The sequence below is a fragment of the Brachypodium distachyon genome, chromosome 4 (assembly GCF_000005505.3).
Source record: "Brachypodium distachyon strain Bd21 chromosome 4, Brachypodium_distachyon_v3.0, whole genome shotgun sequence".
Classification (NCBI taxonomy): Eukaryota; Viridiplantae; Streptophyta; class Magnoliopsida; order Poales; family Poaceae; genus Brachypodium; species Brachypodium distachyon.
In genome coordinates this window covers 35,655,824-35,668,845 of record NC_016134.3, presented here as the reverse complement: position 1 = coordinate 35,668,845, position 13,022 = coordinate 35,655,824, and the positions used below count along the sequence as shown (strand labels likewise).

At 48.9% G+C, this 13,022-nt stretch overlaps 2 protein-coding genes and 1 long non-coding RNA gene across 4 annotated transcripts; 1 reads left to right on the top strand and 2 right to left on the bottom strand.

The window, feature by feature from the left end:
• Positions 1–20: 20 nt before the first annotated feature.
• On the bottom strand, positions 21–2,595 carry LOC106866588. Of its 2 annotated transcripts, XR_002960298.1 has the most exons (4): positions 2,197–2,595; positions 1,542–2,080; positions 930–1,271; positions 21–818 (listed from the first exon to the last, which is right to left on the bottom strand). It is a non-coding gene; the product is annotated as an uncharacterized LOC106866588 (long non-coding RNA). The 2 variants fall into 2 exon arrangements; XR_001407397.2 differs by having other exon boundaries at positions 1,542–2,590.
• Positions 2,596–6,433: 3,838 nt separating this feature from the next.
• Positions 6,434–10,177, top strand: LOC100833628 (O-fucosyltransferase 31). The gene is made up of 10 exons (XM_003578058.4): positions 6,434–6,625; positions 7,517–7,579; positions 7,684–7,765; positions 7,857–7,927; positions 8,015–8,103; positions 8,194–8,397; positions 8,671–8,929; positions 9,027–9,254; positions 9,333–9,530; positions 9,613–10,177. The coding sequence occupies exons 1-10, from the start codon at positions 6,491–6,493 to the stop codon at positions 9,820–9,822; spliced, it is 1,539 nt and encodes a 512-aa protein (XP_003578106.1). The 5' UTR covers positions 6,434–6,490; the 3' UTR covers positions 9,823–10,177.
• Positions 10,178–10,249: 72 nt separating this feature from the next.
• Positions 10,250–11,559, bottom strand: LOC100833322 (chlorophyll a-b binding protein 1B-20, chloroplastic). Its single transcript, XM_003578057.4, has 3 exons — positions 11,284–11,559; positions 10,774–11,189; positions 10,250–10,684 (listed from the first exon to the last, which is right to left on the bottom strand). Exons 1-3 carry the CDS (start codon positions 11,472–11,474, stop codon positions 10,551–10,553), a joined length of 741 nt encoding a protein of 246 aa, XP_003578105.1. The 5' UTR covers positions 11,475–11,559; the 3' UTR covers positions 10,250–10,550.
• Positions 11,560–13,022: the final 1,463 nt, after the last annotated feature.

Here is a 13,022-nt window from a genome sequence, read left to right as displayed (position 1 = left end):
CATGGGTTTACAAAGTTGAGTTTGTCAGGTATCTTCTTTCCTTAAATCACACAGCATTGTTCAGACTGTATTCTGATGGTGTTTTACAAGCCCTTTGCTACTGCTACATCATGGAAGTCAGATTATAGCTCAAGTCAACCTAAACTTGAACCCAGACTATAATAACTAGTTAAGTACGCAGGGATATATAGGTTGTCAAATCAAGACACCATGTATCGCAGCTTATTTAGTCATTCATAAAAGCATATACCAGTGGCTAACAGGATCCATGTGAAAGGGGTAACAAAGTTCAGTTCGTCCGGTATCCTCTTCTTTTACTACATTCAGATAGCATTCTTCAGACCGTATTTTGGGGGTGTTTCACAAGCCTATTACTGCTGCTACATCATGGAAGTCAGATTGTAGCATATAAGTAAAACATAAAGCTTGAACCCAGTTTAGTTCGTCAGGTATCTTCTTTTCTTATTACATTCAGATAGCAGCCCGGTTTGAAATGCATTCAGATAGCATTCTTCCGACTGTATTTTGGGGGCACCGTGGAAGTCAGAATATGGCACAAGTAAAAGATAAAAAGGAAAGCCAGAACCCAGGCATCAAGTGAACTACTCCTTCTGATCCTAAATTGTTGTCGAAATATTACATGTATCTAGACGTTTTTTAAGAATTTTTAAGAATAGATACATTCATATTTGAGCAAATTTGAGTCAAGAATTTAGGATTAGTTAAGTTCGTAGTCAAACAAACTCGGCAGATTGAGAAAATCCTACCTCTGAGCCCATGACGCCTGGATCGTCACGAACCCTTGGCCAGTAGTATTCCTTAAGATTTCCCCCGGGACATCACCAAGAAAAAATGGTGGGTCAGATTACCTCAAAAATTAGCAAACTCCTGTAAGGAACAGCAGGAAGGAGGCAGTGAGCACAACTGACCTGCATGCGGCTGCCGGCAGCAAGTACCGCCGGCGAATGGCCGGGCACGCGCTCACAACACAATGCGAACGTCCGTGTGTTAGCGGTGCGTGCTCGCGCGAGCTAGAGCGCGTGGCCGGCGCGGGCCGCGGGAGCCCGATGCCGACGTCGGCATCATTCTGATGCCAGAGCGCGGTCATCGCACCAACCTGTGCCGCTTGGTCCGCCAATTAAAGACCACCGGCGACGGCGCGCGCACCCACATATGCAAGCTTAGATACCCCCATGCAGCACGGAGCACGCCATTGCTCTCCGAGCCCATCGCCCGGCCTCCGTCCACACGCCCTCTCTCTTTTACCAGACCTGTATTAGCCAAATCGATCGATCGGTAAGCATGTCCTCCAGCCACCTTTATTTAATTCTGTTACGATTAGGCCGCGCGCGCGGCATACATCTAGGCCAGCGAGTTCTTGAACCATGGGGGCGCGCCGGCCGGCCAAGACATGGATGAACCGGACAAAGAAGAAAAGGACGCGGAGCAAACAGAAACGGAAGCAAGAGCGAGACGTGAAAAAGAAGAAGGCAAAGAGAGAAGAAACTGTTTGTAACACAAGGAAAAAATCATCGCATTACCAGTGAGCCAGCGACGCCTGGAGGAAGAGAGAGGAGCCCACGAATCTCCGCACCGCGCGCCCGGCCGGGGACGAACAGGATGGAGGCGCGCGTCTTCGATTGCCATTTGGCCGGCCCCCAACTTATTTGCCTTTTCTTGTCGTTACTCGGTGCTGGCTAGCTCTGCAATTTTATATAGGAATCCCAGCCTAGCTACTGGGTTCCCCACGTCGGCACTGTTCTGGGCGGACACGGTTTTCAGCCCATGCCTTCTCTATTTTTTTTAGCTCTCTCTTTCCTCCACGGAGAACTACTACCTGGAGATGCCCTTACGAACCACCTACCGGTGCACACACAATGACGGGTCTTTGACCGGTGCACAGACGATGACGGGTCTTTGCGCCATTGGCCCGCCGCGTCGAACCTCCGCTGTTTCTCGCGTACTGCAGCTTGCTTGGGAGGGATCGTCAAGCAAGCAACGGTATACGCTAGCTATAGTTCATGTGAAATCGAGGGTGGCAGCGATGCGCAGACGCTCACATATCACAAGATCGATCTCCCTCCAATTAATGAGATGAAAAAAACAGACCAAATTTGTCGGATGTGTTTCTCACATCGAGAACGAGAAAAAAGCTGGTGAGCAAGGTAAAGGCAATGGCAACAAGCATGTACGCACCTGCTTCTGAGACCTGCATGCATGGCCGAGGACAAGCCGAACGAAGACACACACTCTCTCTCTCTCGATCGAAGACACTATCTCTCATCTTTCATTTCTTTTCCGGTAAGACTTGGCGCTCCGCCTTTATTGAGACAATGTCATCATTATGCATCGTCTGGTGGGAGAGGACACGTTGTCTCCGGTGGGTCTCCGTGTAAGAAGCTACAGTACAGAGCTTTTTTGGCATGGTGGTGGCTCTCCTGGGTCGAAACGTCTTGGCTCTCTCGATGGATCCTTGTCCCACGAGCCCCGAGTCAAGTCATCACGCGGCCGCGCGTGGAGCTGCCAGGCGAAGTCAGGCCGGGCGTCCCAGCTATGTACCGCGTCATCCGGATTAGGCATGTACTCCGATCACCACTGACATCTTTTCACCACAAAACGACGGACGTACGTAGGAGTAAGATATTAATCCGACCGACGCTCTCTGCCTCTCTGGACGGAAAGTTAAAGCAGATCGAGTGAGGCGTCAGGTCGTGTACGACAAGGAACCGCACTGTGCGTTGGCCGCCGCCGCAGCCTTGCCCCTTGGGGAGAGGGCGCCTCTTGGCCAGCGCCAGAGGACAACGGAGGCTTTCACATTTCGTACCAAATCCTCGCCTTGCTTGATCTGACAAGTCAAAAGACTAACTAGCTGGAACGAAGAGCATCTTCACCCGTGCTCTCGTTTGACGTCCGGCGCACCCGTTTCGGGGGCACAAGCGAAAAAAAAAATTAGGATTTCGCTGTGATCAAGCGGGGCCTCCAATACCAACTCTCTCAAAAATTGAAAATGGGCAAAATGTAACTAAATTTGATGAAATTTAAATGAAATAGGTGAAATTTAATTAAACTTGACGAGATTTAATTAAACATAAAGTTTTTATTACATAATTCTAAAATAAAATAAAAACGGCCGCGCTAGTCGCTGAAGTCGACGAGGTGGCATCGTCGGAGTCAAAGATGATCGGCTCCACCTTCACCTCCAGCTTCGGCCTCTTCCCCGCCTTCTTCTCGGCCGCCTCTTTGGCGTTCCATGCCTCGGCCTCGGCATCCGTTTTGACGAGGCCGAGGTGTTTTGCCTCCTCGGCCTCGCGCTGGCAGCCCCGTGAACTCCTCGGGGACGCCGTCCTAGCGCCATTCGAGCGTCAAGCGCTCGTAAGCCGGCTTCGGCTTTGGTCGGACAAGGCGGAGATGGCCGCGAGGCGGGAGGAAAAACCCGGCTCGTCCTTGATGCGCAGCGCCGGAGAGGAGGCGCTGCGGGATGAGCCGGAGCCGGAGTGGGTTGGATCGGCCCCGTACCGATGATGCCGGCGGTGGAGTCTCGAGTTGCGAGTTATCGCCGGCGGCGATGTGGGCGAGCACCATCGCCACGGAGCGCCGGCCGTCGATGTTGAACCGGCCTGGTGGAGGGCACTCGCCTTGGCCCTCGTACCGAGCGATGTTGACGGTGTGGCGGTCCGCGAACAGTTGCGCCTAGTTCGCCCCGGTGGCACAGTTCCACGTCGGGTCCTGGCGCTCCTCCGCCGTCAGCCCGTGCCACCAGTAGGCGCTGATAGTGGCTGTCCGGGCACGGCCAGTGGGCACCGGCGGTGTCGGGATGCCGCCGATGCTCAATGTCCAATGCGCCACAGCCGGCAGTCGGGCGGCGCCGGGTACTCGTGCTCGTTGAGGGCCTCGGCCTCCTTGAGCGTAAGTGCCGCACGGCGCCAGGTCTCATCGCCGGAAGCCCTGGCGTCGGAGGTGGCGTCGAAGGGTTTAGGGTTTAGGCGATAGAGGGCGGGAGGGAGGAAGCGGCGAGTGGAATGCCGAGTACCGCCAGTGATCGCCCCTTGTTATAGCGTCGGAATGCGAACCGGCGGGCGTGAGAACGCTGCGATAATGGGCGGGGGCACGGCCGTGTGTCAACCGGCAGGCTACCGCCATTAAAATTCACTTGGGAGCCGAGGAGGGGACGGTGAGAAACCGGTGAGGCGATTAATTGGTCACTGACATCGTGGCCCGCCGCAATAACGTGTTGTGCCGGCGCCCCCGCTCACCCCCCCCCCCTTCCCTCGTGGGCTAGGTTCGGTCTGAGGACGCCGGCTAACCTTTTGGCTGTGCCGGCTAAAAAAACAAATTGGAGAGGCAGGTTGGGTCGAAATTTTCGCGCCGGCGCGCCCCAAACCCGTTAAGGGGGCTTTTAGGGGGGTGGCTGGAGTTGCTCTAGGAGCGTCTTTGATTTTTAAGATTTCAAAAACATGGAAATAGAAAAAATGTTGAATTTAAATGTCCTGGCACGTTGAATCCTAGGGGAATTTAAAATACAAGAGAACTGTCCCGAACACTCAGCTTGCGAGAGATCAAACTAGAGGTTAGCGGCACGGAGTTGCTCGCACGTGAACGTCAAATGGCGGTGATGCAAATTGGGGCGGCATAGGAACACACCACGTCAGGGAGAACTAGGGCGCCTATTGTGTTGTGGGGATGCGTGCGTGCATGCGTGCGTGTGTGTTTGTGTGTGATGGCGCACAATGCTCATGGTCACTTCGACAAGGATTGATGGTTGTGCGATGCAAAGGTGGAGTAAGAATACCACGAGGAGCGACGTGGTTGAGACAAGCACCTTGGTAAACCACGGTGCCGCCTTCCGCTGTCAGTACTCTTTGATCTGGTCCAGGTGAGGAGGAGGGGGTTGAGGTGCCAAGGCCGCCGCCGGTGGCAAGACCCTGGCAAGGAGGAGGAGCAGTAGGAAAGGGACATGCAGAGGCATCAGTAATCCATATCATGATCTAGGATTATCCATTTGATGGAGGGGGGAGTTGTGGTCGAATGCGGCCATTAGTGACACGATTAGGATAGGACATCAAACACGGCTTATGCGCCAACCAGCTATTTGAACATTCTTCTTGTTATCTCGCAAATATAAATATACATGTGACATGAGAGAGAATACTATTGACTCTTGTTATGGTCCGGACTTCATAAACGCACGAGAATCTTAGCATTTCCCACGGAAGATTTCCCCCGCCGACAGATTATGATGTTACAACCAAATAATTCTCTTCTTTTCTATTTCTGGAGAACAAGAGGATTTCTCATTTAAACGGGCCAAAAAATGTGGGTATTTCTTAAATTACACCCTCACGGTTAAAGATGGCCCTCACCTAAAAGCCGGTGCTACCCTTTCATGGGCCAAATGTGACGCCCCAAGTCCAAGTAATATCATGAAAAGCTCGGTCGTAAACCTTGGACTATAGTCCATGAAAAAGGCAAGAAACGTGATTCTCGAACCGAGGAAATCTGCCTGAAAAGGTATACGGGGGGTTGCAAAATCGTAAAGCCGGTCATGAACCCAAACCCACAAAACATGAGTTATGTAGCCCATTAAAACGCTCAGGACGGTGCTGTTTTTCATCGGGACAAAAAAGACCAAAAAACGTGTATCGAGGTCACATTATCGACAAAGCGTCAAAAATAAATTTCAAAAAATGCGTGCTACAGACTACAAAAACGGCGAAGATGGTGATTTATTTCAATCTACCATAAACGGGCCTAAAATGTGTATGGGGGTCATCATATCGTAAATTCGGTCCTAAACCAAAAAAAAACTGGGACTAGAGTCATGAAAACAGAAATAACAATGTTTTTTTTACTGGCTAAAATAGCCTAAAAATGTGTGTATCCGTAGCGCTAGTATGTGAAACTCAGCCGAAAAACAAAAATCATGGACTATAACAACCCACGAAATTAGGAGCCATGAGATCCACAAGCTTCTTGAAGTATACCGTTACAATCAATCGAGAACGGGATGGAGCCAGAAGATCTTCGATCCATGCGCTGCCACCTCCACGATCAAGACATGGTCGCCAAAGCACACAAAACCTTTCAAAAAATTACTAAAACACTATGCCCCCCTCCTAGAGCTGCAAATTTTTGAACCTCAGGATACCTTTTGACATTCTTTAGTTCAAATAAATGAACTAAAATTTTAAAATGACATAAATTTTAAAGTGACAAATTTGTTTGAACCAAAAATGGTCAATGGATACCCTGCGGGTCAAAAATTTGCAGCTCCTGCCCCTCCGCATCTGTCTCTTCCGTGCAGTTTTTCTCCTTTTTTTTTCAGAATCCCGTGCGGTTCTTCCAAGGGATAACGGATGAGTCGAAATGTCGAATGAATGGGCCAAAAGAAATGACGGCCCAACTTCCACCTCGTAAACCGGCCTCTAGTCAGTCCGTTGATGCGGCCTTCTAGGCTTCCTTCCACCTGGTCTCCGCACCTGAGACGGGGGAGATGCGGAGACCGTCGCCTTCGCCGCCTCCGGCGAGGCACCCGACGCTGGCTGCAGCAGCGGCTGTCGTGCTCCTCCCGGCTATTTTCCCCGGGCTGTTCTCTCCGCTCGGCCGCGCCTTCCCTTCCCTATTCTCGGTGCGTCCCATATAGTCGCCCTGTCCCTCCTCCTCAGGCGGTTCGATTTGAGCCGTGGTATTCGCAAGCTACTTTGGCATTTCTAGCTACTTCATAGGAATCTCGTTGCTAGTCTACTGCTTTGCGGAGTCCGATGGTTTGGATGCGCTCATGCGCAAAAGTTGGATTTAAATTAGACGGATTGGTGCTTTTGGGGAGGAACATGTGTGGAGGGTGAAATGCTTGCTGGTTAATTCATGATTTTCTCTCTCTCCTTTTCATGAAGTATAGTTTCATAGACCCTCGGGAAATAAAGTATAGTTTCATACTTTCATACCTGTTGAACTGTCCTGAGAATTAAGCAAAAGTGTGTAAGCTAGTAAGCTACCTAATGACCTGAATTCCTTTTTGTCAATAGCATCATTCCTGTATATATCCAGGTTTATTTGGGAACTTCATGTGGATATGGTACTCCCTCCGTCCCGAATTAACTGATGTGGATTTGTATTCGTACACAAATCCACATCAGTTAATTCGGGACGGAGGGAGTATGTATTTTGTGGCAGTTTAGGGTATTGTCTGACTAATAAGCAGTGGCGAGCCCAGGAACTTCTCGGAGCCTGGGTATGGCGTCGAAGTACTTGAAATGCTATTTTTGCAGTGTAAATTTTTGTAAAAAATCACTCAAGGTGTGGCGATGTGCCACCACTCGAGCCTGGGCTATCCGTGATGGAGGTCCAAGTGGAACCGTCCTGCTAATATGACAGTAATTGATAGAGCCTCTATTGTATTACTTGGTTTATCAAGGACAAAGACTGCCACTCAAGTAGATTTCTAGTGAATTGTTTTACAATCATGTCTTCTTCTTACTGTTAAGTATGTGCCCCTAACATCCAAGTGTTTCTTTTGCAGGAGTGGAATGCACCTAAGCCAATGCATGAGTTTCTTTTGAATGAAGCTTTGCGGTGGACAATTGTGAGTATTCACAACTCTGATGAAAACCTAGAAGGGTTATGCTTCTTTTTTTGCGGAGAAGAAGGGTTATGCTGAAGGCTATAACCAACTTACTTTCTGTGCAGCTAGACGACCACAAGAAAAATCTGTGGACATCCTTGCCATTTCAGGGGTGGAAACCATGCTTAAAACCATCAACTGCTCATGGTAACCTACTGAAATGACATGGTTAGCCAATTATGTGCCACCTGCTATGATTCAAATCGGTTCCCTGAGCATTCCCTTTTATAAATGTTAGGGTTACCGTTGGAACCCAGTAGGTACATCCAAGTATTTCTTGATGGTGGGCTGAACCAACAAAGAATGGGGGTAAAACACAGCTTATGTAATTATGCTTTTGACATCTTCAGATAATTGATGCTTTTGATTATCGTGCTCTTTCTTTTTGTTCTCTAGATCTGTGATGCAGTTGCGGTTGCTAAGATTCTCAATGCTACTCTTGTGATCCCACATCTTGACATAAACCCTGTTTGGAAGGACACAAGGTGCTTTGGAGTTTTGGACTACGATCTTGTTTTTAATCGTCCCTGTTGAATTGGAAGTAAATAGTTTAAGTTGTTTGTTCTGTGCCACAGCTCATTTGAAGAAATTTTTGACGTCGATCACTTTATCAACACCCTAAAAGACGAGGTTTCAATTATCAAAATTCCGCCTAAAGAATACCTGTGGAGCACAAGAGAATACTATGGCACAGGCATCCGTGCTACAAGAATAAAAACTGCACCTCTTCATGCCTCAGCTAGTTGGTATCTTGAGAATGTCAGTCCTATCCTGCAAAGGTTTGTGATTTTCTTTGTGTGTCGTATAACTGTCTTTCCCGACCACTGTGAGTATGGATTGGAAATTTGTAATGGCCTTTAAGTGGTAGGATTTTGACATATTTCATAATGAGTAATACTTCTAAGAAATGCCTGGTCATGTGTAGCTCTGGTTGACAACCACCGAGGTAGCTCTATTGTATTAACATGGCATCTCATCATTGTCGTTACATGGTTACTTCCTGAGGTGAATACTTTGCTGAAAATCTTATTTATCCGTGGTTTCCTTGCCAGCTATGGGATTGCTGCCATTGCCCCTTTTACTCACCGTCTCGCATTTGATGATTTGCCTGCGGATATTCAACGTTTGCGCTGTAAAGTTAACTTTCAAGCTCTGGTTTTTCTTCCTCACATCACATCACTCGGGGAGACTCTTGTGAAGCGCTTGAGGTCTCCAGTACATGGTCATTCCAGTGAATTTGCTCGACAAGTTGTGGAAGAGAACACATACCAGGCTGGAAAATATGCAGTTTTGCATCTCCGATTTGATAAGGTAAATGGAAGAACTTCTGTATCAAAAATTAGGCTCTTTACAGGAGCGGAAGTTAATTGCTACTGTGAAACATCTCCAGCTGACATACCTTTCTCAGGATATGGCTGCACATTCTGCTTGTGAATTTGGCGGCGGTAGAGCTGAAAAATTAGCTCTGGCTAAGTACAGACAAGTTATCTGGCAAGGGAGGGTGTTAAACTCACAGTTAAGTGATGAGGAGCTCCGGAACACGGGGCGGTGCCCATTGACTCCAGAAGAGACTGGGCTGTTGATGGCAGCCCTGGGCTTTGACAATAGTACTCGGCTTTATCTTGCTTCTCACAAGGTTTGACTCTTATGTGTGCTTAGTCATTCTTGGTGGCAATCAGGAAGGTCTAACATAAATGGTACATCACCTATTAAGGTATATGGTGGCGAAGCTAGGATCTCTAGCTTGCGCAAACTTTTCCCGCTGATGGTGGACAAGAGGAGCCTTGCATCTGAAGAGGAACTTGCTAATGTTCAAGGGAAGGCTTCTGTGCTAGCAGCTCTTGACTACTATATCAGCATCCATAGTGATATTTTCATCTCTGCATCTCCTGGGAATATGCATAATGCAGTGGTAAGTTCCGTTGGCTTCTGTATGCGATATAGATTACTCATTTTTCTTTAGTGGTCCTGACTAGAAGAATTGGTTGATTTAGATGGCTCAACGGGCCTATAACAATATGAAGACTATAAAGCCAAACATGGCATTGCTTGGCCATATCTTTGTTAACAAGAGCAACGAGTGGTCAGAATTTCAGCAGGCTGTACAGGCAGGTCACAAAGGCAGATACGGACAAATCAGGCTGAGGAAGCCAAAGCAGTCAATCTATACTTACCCTGCCCCGGATTGTATGTGCCAAGGGTAGATTTGTAGCTTTCACGTCAAGACTGGATTCAACGATACACAAACTGAAGGAGCCCGGCCAACAGCTAATCTTACAACAACGTTCAGAAAAATTGGTAGCTGCAAAGTAGGAAAATTCCTTTGTGAAACAGATAGTTGATGTTTTGCTCGGATCATTTAGCCCTTCTAGTAGAATCCAATCCTGCTCCAGGTTTGATATGGAAGTTGTAGTTTCGTGACTGACGTTATATATTTGTGACTTGGCATACTGTATCTTCTTTGTTCTTCACTTTTCTTTTCTTTTTGTAGCGCAATATGTGCAGATGTAAGTAACAGGACTTCTTGCTTGAAAATTTTGATAAGCACATTTGAGTTTCCACTGTTCCAGAACAAGATCTGTTTAATTGTCTGCAGTTCTACTCTTGTAGTATGATGCATCAAATTCGAGATTAGTGCTTAAAACTATCTTTGCCATGTTGGGAAAAGGAACACTCAGGAGTGATGTTACAAGTACATGCAGCTTCAGTTGGAAGCTACTGGTGAATCCCACGAGAACAAAGTTTCATCACCAGAATTTTAAGATTACAAGGTTCTGCACTGTCCACCTAACCGTGCAAGGCTCGCCCAATCCTCCACACTGTACAACCATTTGTTCGAAGAACCAATAGAATTCGCTCTCCAAAAGATCAATCCAAGCCACCTGAAATTCACATCCTCGGGCCGGGAAATCTACCGAACGGATTACGCAACCTAACCGGAGAAGGTCTGGATGATGGTGTTGTGCCATGGGTCAGCCAGGTGCTGCATCAGGTTCTCGAACGGCCCCTTGCCAGTCACGTTGTGCTGCACCAGGAACCCCAGGAACGCCAGCATCGCCAATCTCCCTGCAAAAAAGCATCAAACAATCATGTTTTCAGCAAACAAGTAGTGGCCGTCCGATCAAAAAGATATCGAGGGTTAAAAGAAGACGTACCGTTGGCGAGCTCCTTCTCCTTGTTCTCGAGGGTGGGGGCGAAGTTGAGCGGGTTGAAGACGCTGCCGGGGTATCCGCAGTCGTGGTCGGGGAGGCTGTAGCTCTTGAAGATGGGGTCCTGGTTGACGGACCCTGGGTTCTTGATGTCCTGCCACCGGCGGATCTCGACGTAGTGGAAGAGGATGAACTCGACGACGAAGAGCGTGGAGGAGGAGGCGAAGTAGGTCTCCTTGCCTGCGTCGTACCACTCGGGCGCGCTGAGGAGCCCCGCCTTGGTGAGCAGCTCCGGGATCAGCATCCCGGCCACCCCCAGCATCGCCCACCGCCCGTTCACCAGCTCCGCCTGCACGAACCACCGCAGGTCCGCCGGGTCCTCCGCCAGCGCCAGCGGGTCGAACCCGTTGTCGCCCGCCAAGCTAAACAAATTCGGATTTAACACTACATATCAGATGATCCGACAGAATATCAACGTGTAGTGTAGTGTTGCTCTAGCTTTCTATGTGTGCTGACCTGCCGTCGAGGTAGGCGGGGGAGGCGAGGCCGGGGAGCCACTGCCCTTTGGCCTGGACGGCCACGTCGCGCCGTGCCAGCGACTTGGCGAGCCCGAGCTGGCGGCCGGAGTCGCCGAGGAACCGAGGGCTCGGCGACGATGCCGACGGCCGGAGAGCGGCCACGGGAGCGCGGGCGCTGCCCGACGACATCTCCTGCTTCTCCTTCGCAGTTTGGATCAGAGAACACGGCAGTGTACGTTTGTGTGTGTGGCTCGGCTCCTCTGCTTCTTCTCCGGTGCGGTTGGTTTTGTATTGAGCTGCGCTCGGATAGAGGGACCAGTGGGAGACAGGGGAGAGTATCCTGCGTTATCTGGATGATGATGGATTTTGTGGAATCAAAAGGAAGGTTGTCATTGGCCAGGGCGGTGTACGTTCAGCCACGTCGGATGATCGATTACAGATGTGCATAGTGCCTGCCATGGTGGTGGACTGGGTGGTCCTGCGACGCGTGCTAGCTTCAGCTTTCAACTTGGGTACATGTAAGAACAGGATTGTTGTCTGAATTTCCGTTCACCTCGTCTAATGGTATGTCCAGGGTTTTAGTGACTGGGTGGTGAAATGGATAATCTCATCCAAGCTTTCTTTTTTAGAAAAAGAGGGTACAACCCCTGTTTTACTACTAGCATGGGACAAAAATTGAACTTTACAGTGCAAAGATGGCAAGGACTTAACAACTGCCGCCATAGCACTCAGTTTGGGTACAGCACATCGCAAAAGGCATGAAACATAGAACAGTGCACCAAAGTCAAGTGATGTATTCCTAAAAAAAAAGAAAAAAGAAAAAAGTCAAGTCAAGTAGAAAGTACCGTTGTTCCGCATCACCGGGTTACCACTATACGCGTAGACCCGTTGCAAAAGTAGAATCGACGTAGCATGTCGATGAGGTTGCATGTTTGGTTGGTATGCTTTGTCACACTTTTTTACCATGCATATCCAAGGTGAGTCGATCAAAATTGGCACCCACTTTGCCACACTTTTTTAAGTGAGTGACATGTGGTCTTTGAGATCTAGGTTAGGTTGCATGAGCCACACTTGTGATACATGCAACCTGAGTCTCACATGTCACTCATGAACCAAACATGTGACCAATTTAGCGAAACTTGTCCAATTTGAGATGTGGCAACCTTAGGATATTGACACCAACCCTAATTCCTCCAAGGTATCCACGTACAAGAGGCAGAATGGCACGAGTAGAAATGCTAGTTCCGATCCGCCTTGGGCGTGAGAGTGTTGGCGGCTAGGGCATGGGCGTTGTGTGTTTGAGTCGATCGATTAGTCCTAATTTGACAACCTCTCGTGTTTATATAGACAATCGCATTATGGCTTTTTGCTCGAGGGCCACCCGGACTCAGGGGCGTCGCTAGCTGGGTGGCCGTGTAGGACATGCCCCCCGGGTGGGACATGCCCCACACTAAGCAATTGGCCATCTCTTATTGTTGTTTTGATAAATTCACTGTTATATAGAGAAGAAATTATGCATAGGTGCCCCACCTTGAACAAAAGTCCTATCCCGGCCACTGCTAGGACCGTAGAAACACTATGATTCGGAACCGGGTTCCTACTTCCAGCCTCTTAAACATGCGATACTTTAGATTCACTCCACTTTGTGTTACCATATCTAACTCAGACATTGATCGGTAGCAGGCTAGACGACCCTAGCATGACGTGCCAACACCAAGTGCGGATAAAGACCATATC

Bases quoted from the DNA above. Each gene is read 5' to 3' on its own strand.
- LOC100833628 (XM_003578058.4), top strand. From the start codon at position 6,491: ATGCGGAGACCGTCGCCTTCGCCGCCTCCGGCGAGGCACCCGACGCTG. The intron at 8,104-8,193 runs GTGCTTTGGAGT...TCTGTGCCACAG, and splicing joins CCTGTTTGGAAGGACACAAG to CTCATTTGAAGAAATTTTTG. The intron at 9,531-9,612 runs GTAAGTTCCGTT...TGGTTGATTTAG, and splicing joins GGAATATGCATAATGCAGTG to ATGGCTCAACGGGCCTATAA.
- LOC100833322 (XM_003578057.4), bottom strand. From the start codon at position 11,474: ATGTCGTCGGGCAGCGCCCGCGCTCCCGTGGCCGCTCTCCGGCCGTCG. The intron at 11,190-11,283 runs GTCAGCACACAT...GAATTTGTTTAG, and splicing joins CCCGCCTACCTCGACGGCAG to CTTGGCGGGCGACAACGGGT. The intron at 10,685-10,773 runs GTACGTCTTCTT...GCTTTTTTGCAG, and splicing joins GGAGAAGGAGCTCGCCAACG to GGAGATTGGCGATGCTGGCG.